Below are 15,241 nucleotides of genomic sequence, written 5' to 3'. Positions count from 1 at the left end.
TTCTAAAAATATTATATAACTAAAGGAAAGAAGTATGTTTGAATACCATCATGAGTTTTGCAGTAAGGGCAGGAATTAGTCAGTTTCAACTATAAAATGAGCTAATTTACTATTATAGGCTACGTTCCTTTGGGCATTTGAGATTTTTGGAAAAACTATTCTGAGCAGAATTTTACAATTTTATAGAAGTTCTTGTTTAATTACCAATGATACAATTTACAAAGTTCATTCATTCATTCATTCATTCATCCACCTTGTCCTAAAAGGATTTAAAAGTGGCCTCATTCTCCAACATGTCACATATGGTCTGTTCACAAGCCCCTTAAGGCTACTGAGAGTACTAACCCCTTCCATGTACCTGTGGATACAATTCTATATCATCCAAGGACTTCCTGTGCTTAAAAAAGAAGCATTCACTACTATTTGTGCTTTGTTGCTCACACGGTTGAATCTACATATGTAATAAACACATTTGAAAATTAATTTTTCTTAAATACTTAAATATTGGTTACAAGTTCATCTCATCAAAATGTGAACTACAAAATAGGGAAAAAAAGAATGTAAACTACTATTAACAAATTTAGCGTGACTGGTTCAAATATATTAAAAAGCAGTCAAACACACAAGAATTACAAAATGTATTACTCCTTACACTTAAATCTATTCTGAAATATTAGCATCATTCTTCTAATTAATTTCTTCATTTTCCCCCTATATGCCTTCCTAGGGTGACAATACTTGTTTTGCTACCTTGCTGAGTTATAGTAACACTTACTTCACTTTCCTCCTGGGGTTATAGGAATCGAAATACACAGAAGGAAAAGGGAGGTCACAGGTTTGAGGATGGGACCCAGATTGAGTTGCCTTTTCTTAGATGACTGAAATGCAAGCTACAATCATCTGGGTCCATTTTTATATTGGCCTTTGCTTGCTCATAAGACTTTTAAGCTTAATACCTTTCTCACAGGATATGTGTAGATATGTACATATACAACCATTTATTTATTTACACAAACTGATATCTTCCTTGAAATGAGAAGTTTCCAACAAACTTTGCACTATCCACCATTCTGGGTACGCTGTTTGCATCAATGCAAATTTATTTATGCTTCAATAATATCTCATGGTCTGTAGGATTATTTAGACTTCCCCTCCCGGGAGATGTGAATTTGGCACAATTAACGCCCTCTTGCGGACATTAGTTGACCCGTCATCTTTGAACGCTGCCTTCTTTTTGTGACCGCCAGTAAGGATCAGTGCTTCCTTTTCTTGATGTAGGTTCTGCTATTTTCTGGGATTAATCTATATATCAAATCTATGACATCGTTTATTATAAGATGCATCCGACTTTTAGAGAAGTTAAAATGTGGAACAATGTGCATTTTAGAATCATTAAATTATGATCTTGAATTTTTCTAGTTCCTCATATTCATTCTTCTTAACAGAAAGAGTATATAGCTATACATGACAGTCATCAACTTAATAGAAGAAATGGAATACCTGTATATTAACAGTCCCTTATTTATTTAAACAACGCAGGTTATCCTACTACAATCACATCCTGTCACATCCATTTTTCTTTGATATCACAACTGCCAAATTGTACACTTTGTATTGACTTTCCCGTTTGAGGATCATGATGAACTTTGGCCTATTATAGAAGTTTTTCAGCTTACTAAATTTACTATTTTCTTACTGATGTTCAGTAATTTGTGCTGAATTACATTTCTATTAGGCGATGCTAATCTAGCTCCATCTTGATTTTTCCCCCTCCCTCGGGTGTGAAATTAATTACCAGGAGTCCTTATTCCTTTGTTGCAGAAAACATTTTAAAAACCAAATTGGAATGAGGAGTGCCTGGCTGATTCAATTGGTGGAACGTGCAACTCTTGACTTTGGGGCTGTAAGTTCAAGCTCCACATTGGGTGGTAGAGATTACTTAAAAATAAAATCTTAAGGGACACCTGGGTGGCTCAGTCGGTTGAGCGTCTGATTCTTGATTTCAACTCAGGTCATGGTTCATGATCTCATGGTTTGTGCAATCAAGCCCCACATCGGGCTCTGTGCTGAATAAATAAGTAAGCATTAAAAAAATTTTTTTTTAAATATTGGACTGTTGATTCTACTTTTTTTTAGACAACAAGGTTTAATCAGTCATGATACATTTCCATTATCTCAATTGTATTTAGCCAGAAAAGATCAGTGTTAGTTCTTCAGAGCCTCCTCCCCACCTGAAAAAAAATTTTAATGGGCATTTTCAAGTATTGATATCTATAGCAATATTGTACAGTTTTATTTTTCTAAAATTTTTATAATGTTTTGTTGCTTTTTTTAACGTCTTATTTTTTATTTTATTTTATTTTTATTTTATTTATTTTTTTTTTTTTAATTTTTTTTAAAAAAATTTTTTTTTTCAACGTTTATTTTATTTTTGGGACAGAGAGAGACAGAGCATGAACGGGGGAGGGACAGAGAGAGAGGGAGACACAGAATCGGAAACAGGCTCCAGGCTCCGAGCCATCAGCCCAGAGCCCGACGCGGGGCTCGAACTCACGGACCGTGAGATCGTGACCTGGCTGAAGTCGGACGCTTAACCGACTGCGCCACCCAGGTGCCCCTTATTTTTTATTTTTGAGAGAGAGACAGAGCTTGAGCCGGGCAGGGACCCAGATAGGGAGACACAGAATCCAAAGCAGGCTCCAGGCTCTGAGCTGTTAGCACAGAGCCGAATGCAGGGCTCGAACTCATGAACCGTGAGATCATGACCTGGGCCAGAGTTGGACGCTTAACCAACTGAGCCACCCAGGCACCTCTGTTGCTTTTTAAATTACAAAATCAATACATGTTTATGGCATCAAACTTAGCAAACGCAGAGAAGTGAAAAGAAGGAATTACCTATTGCCAATAATTCTACCACTTTGCCATTATCAACATTTTGATGTGCAAGTAGTCTTTGCTTTGCACACTAGTGCAGAACCATAGGTACAAACATGCAAGCTGAAATGATGCAAAAGTGATCTCAACAATCAATGGAAATAGTTACTATTGTTCCATGATCTTTAATTTTTAAAACTTTGAAAAATCTTGCCAGAGCATTAAAAACTCTCTAACTGGTGGTTATAAATGAGCAGGGAAGTAAAAGAATGGAAAAAGTAACATTTATTTAAACATTTAAACTATAAACATTAAAAACATTGGGAATTAAAGCATTTTATTTCTCCATTAAAAAACTTATCAAAAGTAGGGTTGCCTGGGTGGCTCAGTCAGTTAAGCGTCTGACTTCAGCTCAGGTCATGATCTCACGGTTCCTGAGTTTGAGCCCCATATCGAGCTCTGTGCTGACAGCTCAGAGCCTGGAGCCTGCTTCAGATTCTGTGTCTCCCTCTCTCTCTGCCCCTCTCCTGCTCCTGCTCATGCTCTCTCTCTTTCTCAAAAATAAATAAACATTAAAAAAAATAAAAAAACTTATCAAAAGTAGTTTCAGCAGTGCTTGTCTTCTCATCATATAATTCACCATATGGAGCAAGCATGTATTCTATTTTCACTAATTCTCATATCCCTTTCTAAGTTAGGATCAGCTTTTGTAATTTTATCTTTTGTGTTTTCAATGTCATGAACTATCTCTGAGAACTCCTTTAACATTAAGGGTTTGGGTTTTTTTTGTTGTTGTTTTGGGTTTTTTTGGCTACTGTGACTTCCTCTGGGACATCATCATCTTTCTCATTTATATCAATATATTCACGAAGCTCCTTTGGCAGCATATCTGGAGTCTCTGAACAGTGGCAGTGTTGACACAGCCACGTTTAGATATTTATTCTATAACTTTATCTACATTTGGTTCAAATTTCATTCAAACATTATCATTTGGTTTCTTTGGTGTACTTTTAAAAAATATATTTATTTACTTATTTTTGAGAGAGAGAAAGAGATGGGGGTGGGGAGATAGAGAATTCCAAGTGGGCTCCATACTGCCAGTGCAGAGTCCGATGCAGGGCTGGACCTCACAAACCGTAGGATCGTGGCCTATGCCGAAATCAAGAGTCGGTTGCTTAACTGACCAAGCCACCCAAGCAACCCTCTTTGGTGTACCTTTATCTTCGGCCAGTTCCTTCTTTCAATTACCCATTTCTGTAAAATGTCACCTAGGTTTGTCACTGGGAGACAAAGAGGCAACATCATCACATGCTTTGCTGTGTGTAAACTGAAAAACAGATGTGCAGTTACCAGTCACAGATTTCGAAAGAAGTGACTGTGACAGGTATCTCTTATTCACATACCGCCTTGTGGTACTTTATGCAATCAGTTACTATACCATCATGTGAAATTTGAACCGTATTGTTGAAGGACTGGTGCTAACTAAACCATGGTAGTTGACATCACTGCTTATCAGAATGATGCAAAGCAAGGAAAGCCTACATATCGTTCCAGTCTTTTCTATTCAACTGTATGCATACTTTTTAAAAATCGGATCATCTTTGTGGCATATATAATAAATTGGCTCAACATCACTCATCCTAATGACCTACTACTGGCTTCGTAGGAAATCTAAAGTCTACATTTCTCAGATTCCCATCTAGAGCTCTGCATGTGACCTAAGGTCTAAGTAGAGGCTGTAAATTTTGTTCTAGAATAGTTCCATGGTGTGATTTTGTTTTTCCTGCCTATCTTTTTCTCAGTGTTCCTGAAAGCCTCCTTAGGCCGTAACACTACAGTAGTTAATACAGTGTGGTATTGGTGAAAGAATAGACGAATAGATCAATGGGACAGAATAGAGACGCACATATAATATAGTCAACTGCTCTTTGACAAAGAAGCAAAGACAACTCAATAGAGCAAAGATAGGTTTTTCAATAAGTGGTGCTGGAATATCCACATGCAAAGAAACAAACAAAAAACAAATATAGTAACAGACCTTACATACTTCACAAAAATTAACTTGAAATGGATCACAGGCCTAAGTGTAAAACACAGAATTATAAAACATCTAGAAGACAACATAGGAGAATACTAGATGACCTTGGGTATAGTGATGACTTTTTAGATAAAATACCAAAGGCACAATCCATGCAAGTAATAGTTGATAAGCTGAACTTCATTAAAATTAAAAACTTCTGCCCCGTGAAAGGCAATGTCAAGTAAATGAGAAGACAAGCCACAGACTGGGAGGAAATATTTGCAAAAGATGTATTTGATAAAGGACTGTTAATTTATACATGGAATTCTGCCCTCAGGAGAAATGATTTAATCAGAGCCTGACTGATCAGGGAGAAGGGAACTATCCAACCCCAGCCCACTCTAGCCATCCTGTCCCACCTAACTGGGAGTAAAATGAGAAGCACTTGTGAAGTTCACAGTCTAGAGCCACAGGCTCACTAAAAAACCAGGACCTGATCATAGGACTACAGAATGCCCCCCCTTCCCCCACCGTACTACTATACCAAAAGCCTATTTACAGCAATTCCTTTTACCCAGAGTATGCCTGCTTATCAAGAACAAATTACAAGACATACTCAAAGGCAAATAGCACAGTTTGGAGAGACAGAGCAAGCATTAGAACCAGACATAGGAGGGATGTTGGAATTATCTATAACTTAAAGGAATTTAAAACAACTATGATTATTATGCTAAGGGCTCTAGTGGGTAGACAGCATGCAAGAACAGATAAGCAATGTAAGCAGAGAGATGAAAACCCTAAGATAAAAACAAAAGAAATGCTAGAGATCAAAAATACTGTAACAGGGGCCCCTAGGTGGCTCAGTTAAGCGTCGGACTCTTGATTTTGGCTCAGGTCATGATCTCTCAGTTCGTGAAATGGAGCTCCAAGTTGGGCTCTGTGCTGACAATGTGGAATTCTCTCCCTTTCTCTGCTCCTCCCCACCCTTGCATGTGTGTGCACACTCTCAAAATAAATAAACATTTAAAAAATACTGTAACAAAACTGGAGAATGTCTTTGATGGACTTATAGGTCATTACTTGGTCCAATACACTTAGATTTTATTTAATAAGCCGATTTATAGTGTTAACTTTTGCAGAATTAATTTCAAATGCAATATTTAATGGTTTTATTTTAAAATTTTTTAAGTTTATTTATTTTTGAGAGAGAGTGTGTGTGCACAAGTAGGGAGGGGCAGAGAGAAAGAGAGACAGAATCCCAAGCAGGCTCTGCACCATCAGTGCAAAGCCCGATGCGGGGCTCGAATTTATGAACTGCAAGACCTGAGCTAAGATCAAGGGTCAGTCGCTTAACTGACTGCGTCATCCAGGCACCCCAATATTTAATGATTTTAAAGGATAATACTGAATAGGAGCTGTGAAAGTGCTAATATTGCATTGATATTCAGAAAATAATAGCTTAAATTTATAAAACACTTGCTATGTGGCAGGAATTGAAACTTTTACTTTTATATATATATATATATATATATATATATATATATGTATATATATATATATACTTTTTTTAATATACTTTTTTTACTTTTTTTAATATATATATGTATATATATATATATATATATACACACACACACACACATTTTTTTTTTTTTGAGAGAGAGAGGGCACTAGTGATGGAGGGGCAGAGAAAGAAAGAGGGAGAATCCCACGATGGGGGGAGGGAGAGGGAGAGGGAGAGGGAGAGGGAGAGGGAGAGGGAGAGGGAGAGGGAGAGGGAGAGGGAGAGGGAGAGGGAGAGGGAGAGGGAGAGGGAGAGGGAGAGGGAGAGGGAGAGGGAGAGGGAGAGGGAGAGGGAGAGGGAGAGGGAGAGGGAGAGGGAGAGGGAGAGGGAGAGGGAGAGGGAGAGGGAGAGGGAGAGGGAGAGGGAGAGGGAGAGGGAGAGGGAGAGGGAGAGGGAGAGGGAGAGGGAGAGGGAGAGGGAGAGGGAGAGGGAGAGGGAGAGGGAGAGGGAGAGGGAGAGGGAGAGGGAGAGGGAGAGGGAGAGGGAGAGGGAGAGGGAGAGGGAGAGGGAGAGGGAGAGGGAGAGAAAAGCAGGGCTCACCTGATGCAGGGTTTGAGCTCACCGAAGTGGGACTTGAATTCACAAACTGTGAAATCATGACCTGAGCCGAAGTCAAATGCTTAACAACTGAGCCACCCAGGTGCCTAAACATTTTTAAAAGTTTATTTATTTATTTTGAGAGGCGGAGTAGCTCTGTATTCTTGGCTGCACCCACCTGGAGTAGATTTGCCATCATTCTGAGCTGAGAGGAGCAGAGAACAAGGGAGAGAGAGACTCACAAGCAGGCTCTGCACTGCCAGTAGGGACAATTATTTTTTTAAAAAAACAACCATTTAAAATCTCTGGGAATTGGGGGCACCTGGGTGGCTCAGTCAGTTAAGCGTCCGACTTCAGCTCAGGTCACGATCTCGTGGTCCGTGAGTTCGAGCCCCGCGTCAGGATCTGGGCTGATGGCTCAGAGCCTGGAGCCTGCTTCCGATTCTGTGTCTCCCTCTCTCTCTGCCCCTCCCCCGTTCATGCTCTGTCTCTCTCTGTCTCAAAAATAAATAAAACGTTAAAAAAAAAAATTTAAAAAAAAAATAAAATCTCTGGAAATTGACCTAAAGACATATGGCAAATGAAGAAATATTTATTCAAAAAAACCTACTAAAACATGGTAAGAACAGCCACAGTCTGTAGCATTTGAACCCATGGGGCATTTGAACTACCATCCCCCCACTGTCCCCTCCCAGCTCAGAATGATGGCAAATCTACTCCAGGTGGGTACAGCCAAGAACCAGGGCTACCTCTCCCACTCAGTGCCCCATCACCCTGGGAGAGGCAGGCCACCGGAATTTCCCACTTCTCCAAGCCATGTGTTGTAAAGGCTGAATTCCAAGCAAGTGAGGCCGAAAGGTGGGCTACCTTCTTTCACCTGTTGACACAACTTGAACAAACCTTGTAGAATCTCTAAAAGTAAGAAAGAATTTTATCTGAGCCCAAGTTAGGACAGCCGTCCAGGAAACACACTCTTTACAGGGAAGGTGTTCGGGAGAATGAAGTTCACAGGGTTATATACTTTTTCACAACCTGTAAAAGTGCAAAAGACTATATAGATTTGCATATAGGCAGGAATCATAAGTTGCAGTGTAAAGGAATGCAGGAAGTAGAAACACTGATCAATAGATACCTCAAGGACGAGATGGCTTTCCTTTAGGCTACTCATTCACAAAGCAGATGTACAATGCGTGCACGGAAGGCCACAAATCAGGCTTTTGGTTTGAAGAAAGTTTATATACAGTCATGTTTACTTAAAAGGAAATCTAAAATGGCTTCCCTTGTATATCGGGCCTTTAGAGAGTTTTTCTCATGTCACACCTGATCCCCACTCTTAAGAGTAGGGACTCTAACTCAGGCATGACACACTGGCCATTCTCATCCCAGCTAACGTGTAGAGTGGTTTCCAAATTGGGAGTCAAGACCAGAGAGCCTATCATCCCCACCCAGAAGCCTGCTCCTCAAGTAGGAGTACCACACAGACCCACAATTCTGCCTATACTACCAGCTACAGAGCTGTGGCTTAGGGGTTTTTGCCCACGGAGAAAACCAGGATGTAAAACAGAGAACTCCACCGCTATCCCCAAAGGAATACACTTTATGTGAAACAGTGAATGTGAACACTTTATGTGAATACACTTTATGTGAAACTTTATGTGTAGGGAAGTTCAAGCCTAAGGGTACTCAAAACAACAGATTTTGGTAGAAAGCAGTTAAGAAGCCGGTAGCTTCATAAAAGATACAAGCTAAATCAGATCACAAAGTTTACCAGAGGCAAGGAGAGAGACAGCAAACAGCCTTCCTGGCATTAGAACAAACCATAATCATTGACCACCCTCCCCATTACCCCTTCAAAGTAGACAGGATTTAATTAGATCAGGTTGTGGCATAATTTATGCCCCAGGGTATTGTTTTCAACGTTTTTTTTTTTTTTTTTTTTTTTTATTTTTGGGACAGAGAGAGACAGAGCATGAACGGGGGAGGGGCAGAGAGAGAGGGAGACACAGAATCGGAAACAGGCTCCAGGCTCCGAGCCATCAGCCCAGAGCCTGACGCGGGGCTCGAACTCACAGACCGCGAGATCGTGACCTGGCTGAAGTCGGACGCTTAACCGACTGCGCCACCCAGGCGCCCCCCCAGGGTATTGTTTTCAACAATAGAACAATCAGAGGAGAATTAGTGAAGTTTCACAACTGAATAAACATCAAGGAAAGAGACAGTATGGATCCCTGCTAAAACCACCGTCAGGGTGACTACGTATAATCAAGGCAGTGTTGTCCGAGGACCAACATCAGAGGCCCCATAATGTGTAGAAAACAGACATCACTAAAATAGTCCATCCAACACCAAGGAAAACACCAAACCAACTATAAGAACTGGCTCCAGGGGATGGGGGATTAGGGGGTAGGGAAACCAACATCCACTGTTACTATAAACAGAGAATATCAATAGAGATGGAAATTATACACACAAATGGAAATTCAGAAAGGTTCAAAAGTAGATTTGAATTGACAGAATTAGCAGACTTGTAGGTACCTTGATAGAGATTACGCAATTCAAAGAGCAAAGAGAAAACAATGGAAAAAAAAAACAAAACAAAACAAAAAACAAAAAAAACACACAACTGAACAGAACCTCAAAGAAATGTGGGTCATTATTAAACACACCAACACAGGTATAATAGGAATATAAGAAGTTCCAAACTTGATTTAAAGGAAATTCTTTTTTTTTAAATTTTTTAAAAATGTTTATTTATTTTTGAGACAGAGAGAGACAGAGTGCAAGTGGGGGAGGGGCAGAGAGAGAGGGAGACACAGAATCTGAAACAGGCTCCAGGCTCTGAGCGGTCAGCACAGAGCCCGACGCGGGGCTCGAACCCACGGACTGTGAGATCATGACCTGAGCCGAAGTCGGACGCTCAACCGACTGAGCCACCCAGGCGCCCCAAGGAAATTCTTAATGTATACAACCAAGAAGCTCAACAAACTCCAAGTAGGATACATGCAAGAGCTACTTCAAACACATCATAGTAAAAATGCTTTATCAGTATCAAATGTGATTAACAATGCAATCAAAATTAAAAGCATTTGTGCTTCAAAGGACACTATCAAGGAAGTGAGGCAAACCCACTGAATGTAAGGTAATATTTCCAAATCATCTATCTTATGAGGAATTTATATCTAGAATATATAAAGACCTTTACAATTCAATAATATAGACAACCCAATTTAAAAATGGGCAAAGAATCTGAATGAACATTACTCCAAAGAAAATATACATATAGCCAGTAAGCACATGAAAATATGCTCAACTTCATTAGCCATGATGGAAATGTGGGTTAAAACCACAATAATATACCACTTCACATCAAGTAGGATGGCTACAATCAAGAAGCAAGGTAATAAGCAAGTGCTGAAAAGGATAGGAAGAAATTGGAAACCTCACACATTATTGGAGGGATGGTTAAACTGGTACCGCCATTTTGAAAATCACTCTGACAGTTCCTCACTATAGTTCTAATAGAACCCAGAAATTCTCCTAGACATATACTCAAGAAAAATGAAAACATATATCCACCCCCAAATTTTTACACGAGTGTTCACAGTATTGTTCATAATAGCCAAAAAGTGGAAACCCAAATGTCCGACAACCGATGAACGTATGAACAAAATGTGGTATATCCATCCATCTATGTGAAATGTCCAGAATGTACAAATATAGAGACAGAAAGTATATTACTAAGGATTGCCTAAGAATAGAGTGGTTAGGGGTGATAGCCAAAAGGTTTGGGGTTTCTTTCTGAGGTAATAAAAATATTCTAAACCTGTGGCGATAAGTGCACAATTCAATACTAAAAACTGATCAATTATACACTTTAAATGGGTGAACTGTGTGGTACATAAATTATATCCCAATAAAGCTACAACAAAAAAGATAGAAATAAGAGACAACTTAAAATTCTAAAAAGAGTTTTATTATAGAAACAAAACAAGGAGTGTAATTAAGCATGAAATAAATAATTTCGTTCTTGATAAAAGTATATTTAATGTTACAAAATCTGAAGTAAACTAGTTTATAACCCAACTCTTTTAAAGGATTTCTATTTATTGAAATTAACTTTTATTCTTTTGGAAAGATGTAACAGTTACAAGAGGAACACATTTAATCTGGTATACATTGTTATAGGTACTATGACTCAGAAGTCAACATACATAAAAGCAGCTGTATTCATCTTTGCTAAATAGCTGTACAAAGCTATTCACTTAAAATATTAAAAAGTTGTTTATGAGATATTTCAAGTTTGGATAAGTTTGGAATGCATGTTTCTATCTGATACCATTATTCCACTAAATACAGTGGTCAGAAGTTTAGTGTATCTCTTATAGAACTGCACATATGATTACAGAAGCCAAGATTAAAATTTTGCAAATTCTAAGAGACATAAACAAGTGATTCAAAGGTGACTTTATGCTAAATTCAGCAAATCTGATTCTTCATTGCCCCTTTTTTCAACAGAAAACAAGTATAATTTTAGAAACCCTAATAGATGGAAAATAGTTGAGTTAAATATATTCTTTGCAATTTTCACATCTAATTTTACTTAAAGTGTTAACTCTAAACATTCAAAAAGCTAATAACGAGCCATTATTTCAATAAGAATTGTTTAACTTTACTTGCAACTTTTCAAAGTTGTAATTTTAATACATACTGGGATCTAAAACTATTAGCAAATGGCAACAATAGAGACTATATATTTAAAAAGTGGACAATTGAAGTGAGAATATATTGAGATGTACAGGAAGTAGTTATTTGCTTTACAAAAAGTTCTTAAATATACAGAATAATTCATAACACGTGATGTTTAAATATTCATGCATTTAAAATAAATCTACCAAAAAGATTGACCTACATACAACTTTTAGAAACCCCACCAATTTTATAAAGAGAGGCACTACTTTTTATCTATCCACTAAAGGCAATAAAATGTTTTAACAGTTCAAAAACAGGGTGAAAAAACAGTTGATTTCTCAAAAACAAAACAGTTTTAGTAAGATGGCTATCACTGTGCCCTTCAAGAAATTAAGAACCTATTTTTTTAAAGCCTATTTTCCAGCCCCAACTTGTAACACACTTTGACCTCCATTTCTGCTTTTCCTTAAACCAATCTGGAGTGTATGGAAGAGTGCCACAACATTGAGGCTCTGCGCAGTTTGGGTTAATGTTCTGAAGAAATATGCTGTCCATATACACAAAAAGTAATGAAGAAAACAGTCAGTTCTAAAGTATAATGCATACTTCCTAGGCTGTAAAACCCCACCAGTCTAACAAAAAGCACCAAGATGCCAAAGTGGGAAAAAATATAAACCAGCACAGAGTCAATATCATAAACCATATCAATTAAGTTTTATTTGTTAGACTGTTTGGCATTTGGGAAGCTAAATAAATTAATTTAGCAGGCTAAAAATCCCATCGCTACCCTTACCAAAGATTTGCTTATTAACGAATTAAAGTCAATACTAAAAATAGCCTAGTGAGGAATTTTTCTCTGTGCTTAATGATGAGGAAACAGATACGAAATTATAGAAAAAAGTAGATAATATTTTTTGAAAATAAAAAGTAAAGAGAAATAAAGAAGTTAAGGCACTTATTTCCATGGTTTTGCAACATCAAGGGCAAAGTATGTTTTGTATTTCTTTGAGAAATTCCTTTCATCCTAAAACCGTAAACTTTGCTCCTTTCATAGGTTTTTATAACCTATGAAAATCTAACAACTGTAAGTTACCCAAATGGAATTACTTACAGAACTTTTAATCAGTTTTTACCCTACAAATAAGCAAGGAAATTAATAAAATGTTCCTCAAAGTTTCCTACTACTAGTTTTAACTATAATTAAAATAGAAGCTAATCTCTTGTATCCAATATTATTACTTCTATAATAAAGCTCACATTTTCCTTTTCAACTGATGCTGAATGAACAACTTATCATTTAAAAAATTAAATTAAAAGCTTCTCCAAATCAATTTTATTTAAGAAATAAATAAATTTGCTTTGGCAGAATCAAAAGCAACTCACTAATATGTTTATGTCAAAAGCCAAAACAAAGTAAAAAAACACACATCAAAATGAATTCAGCATATTTGATAATATAAATCAATACAAATTCAATTAAATATTTCACGCTACATAGGTTATTCTATTTCCCTTTCAACATATGCAAGCTAACCCTGAAGTTACATTGTTTTACATGCTCTAATCACAAGGACTACCAGGTGACCCTTTGCTATGTACTTAGGTAACCAGAGTAATATTTTCATAAGGCTTGAAGTTCAGTACTAATGACTCACTATTAAGACGTGCAGAGAACCTGAAATGCCCTGCCTTGAAATATGTTAATTGTCAAAAATTATATAAAAGCATGAAATGAGAACCAAATAAAACTAGTACACCAGATATATGACACTGCCATCAAACAATTAATTCTGAAGCTCTAAAAAAGCAAAGCATTCTCAAGCTAGTCTAAGAGTGCATGTGCTTTTGCACTTAAAAAAAAAAAAAAAAAAAAGCCCCACATATATATACCCGAAAATAAGGATAATGAAAAGATGCTCCCTTCTAAAGTAGTAATTCAGAGTATTGAAACTGCAATTTTTACAACACTCTAACAAGTGAAAATTTTAAAAATCTATTCACTAAACATATGCATAAGGTAAAACTAAACATGCATCCCATCTTATTAAAATGATACATCTATCCTGAATCTCTTTATATGCCCCAATGAATCATTTAAGAATTTCTTTTAATAAATGATTAAAAATACAAAACATTTAACCTAAAGGAACGTAGCATTTAGACTGTGAAACTGTGTTGTGAATTTTATTAGAATTGTCATTTTGTTCTTAATGTTGAAGACTGTACTATAGTTTCATAAATAACAGCATTTGTGTTTTATGGTAAACATATCTGCATGCAGAAGTATGTTTAATAGCCTCTGCCCCATCTCAGGAAATTGTTCGTTTTAGTGTTGTCATTTTAGTCATTAATATCAGAATATTCTCATTCTGATAAAAACTTAATTTTTTATTTAATACGTCAGTAGAAAATATGTGAATAGACTGTATACCCCATTGTACCCCTTTAAAAACCTGAACATTCTTTTAAATGTTTCAAAAAATATTTAGGTAACAAGAGTTACACTGTTTTATCATGATTAAATTGGTATTAAATTTATGGGTATAAGTGAAAAAAGCTAACCACTTAATAGTCATAAAATAATAAAATGCAATATTGTGTCCTCTATATTACTAAGAAAGTGCACATTTATATAAGCAGCAGGTGAGGAGAGCAGTATCATGGAAAATCTGGATATATCTTTATATATATCCTTCAAAATCATGTTCCTTTACACAATTTACACATTTTAATTTAAATGTCACATATTTTCAGCTAACATTTAAATTAATTTTTATTGTAATATTTCAATTCTATTATAAACCATGAAATACCTTCAGAAACTGCCTCAAGGGTAAGAAGAGTTCTTTCCTTCTAGTCTATAATTATGACATTAAATGGAATATTTATTAAATGTTATGTCTGAGAAATATACTCTGACCTTGAACATATTCAAATTCAAGACCTATGTTATGACAGAATGAAGATTTATGAGGGCAATTTTATAATAATTGAAAAGATAAAGTATTCAAAGACCATGTAATGATAAGGAAAACACCTGACTGGAATATTGTGGCAGATTTGACATTTTACCAAAGGACAGTAATGCTTGATGTTCTATTCTCGCAGAACTCTGGATCCAGTTAACAGCAGGAGGGGAAAAGCAGCAGCAACATTTCAAATGTCCATCCTCTGATTTCCAAAAGACACCATGTAAGTAGAAGAAAATCACATTTTACTTCAAGTGATATGTCTTTGAAATGAAGACTCTGCTATTTTCAAGACTGAAAGGATATCACAGTGTTGATTTTATATACAAAGTAGGATCTGTTCCAGTATACTCTAGTGAAGTAATTCACATATGGAGAATAGTTAATTTTGACTTCATGACAAAATCGCCCATATTTTGAATAGGTCAACTTGTCACCTTCTTCGCAAACCACCTGTCAAAAGGTATGAAACACCATATTAAAAAGTGTCAGGTCACGATCTCACAGTTTGTGAGTTTGAGCCCTGCATTGGGCTCTGCGCTGATGGCGTGAAACCTGCTTGGGATTTTGTCTCTCCTCTCTGCCCCT

The 15,241-nt window shown here is 36.9% G+C and overlaps 1 protein-coding gene across 6 annotated transcripts in view; it reads right to left on the bottom strand.

Annotated features, from left to right (window-relative positions):
• Window positions 1-11,506: 11,506 nt before the first annotated feature.
• The window catches only part of DPY19L4 (dpy-19 like 4), a 68,171-nt gene continuing 64,436 nt past the window's right edge, over window positions 11,507-15,241 (bottom strand). For all 6 annotated transcript variants that reach the window (XM_078441815.2, XM_078441816.2, XM_078441818.2 and 3 more), the window contains one exon: window positions 11,507-15,106. In XM_078441815.2, coding sequence (XP_078297941.1) covers window positions 14,942-15,106 — 165 coding nt within the window. In that variant the 3' untranslated portion in view covers window positions 11,507-14,941. The remainder of the gene's footprint in view (window positions 15,107-15,241) is intronic.

Source organism: Panthera onca, chromosome F2, assembly GCF_046562875.1.
Source record: "Panthera onca isolate mPanOnc1 chromosome F2, mPanOnc1 haplotype 2, whole genome shotgun sequence".
Taxonomy (NCBI): Eukaryota; Metazoa; Chordata; class Mammalia; order Carnivora; family Felidae; genus Panthera; species Panthera onca.
Note: the sequence above shows the minus strand (reverse complement) of the source record. Positions and strands in the feature narration are given on the sequence as shown.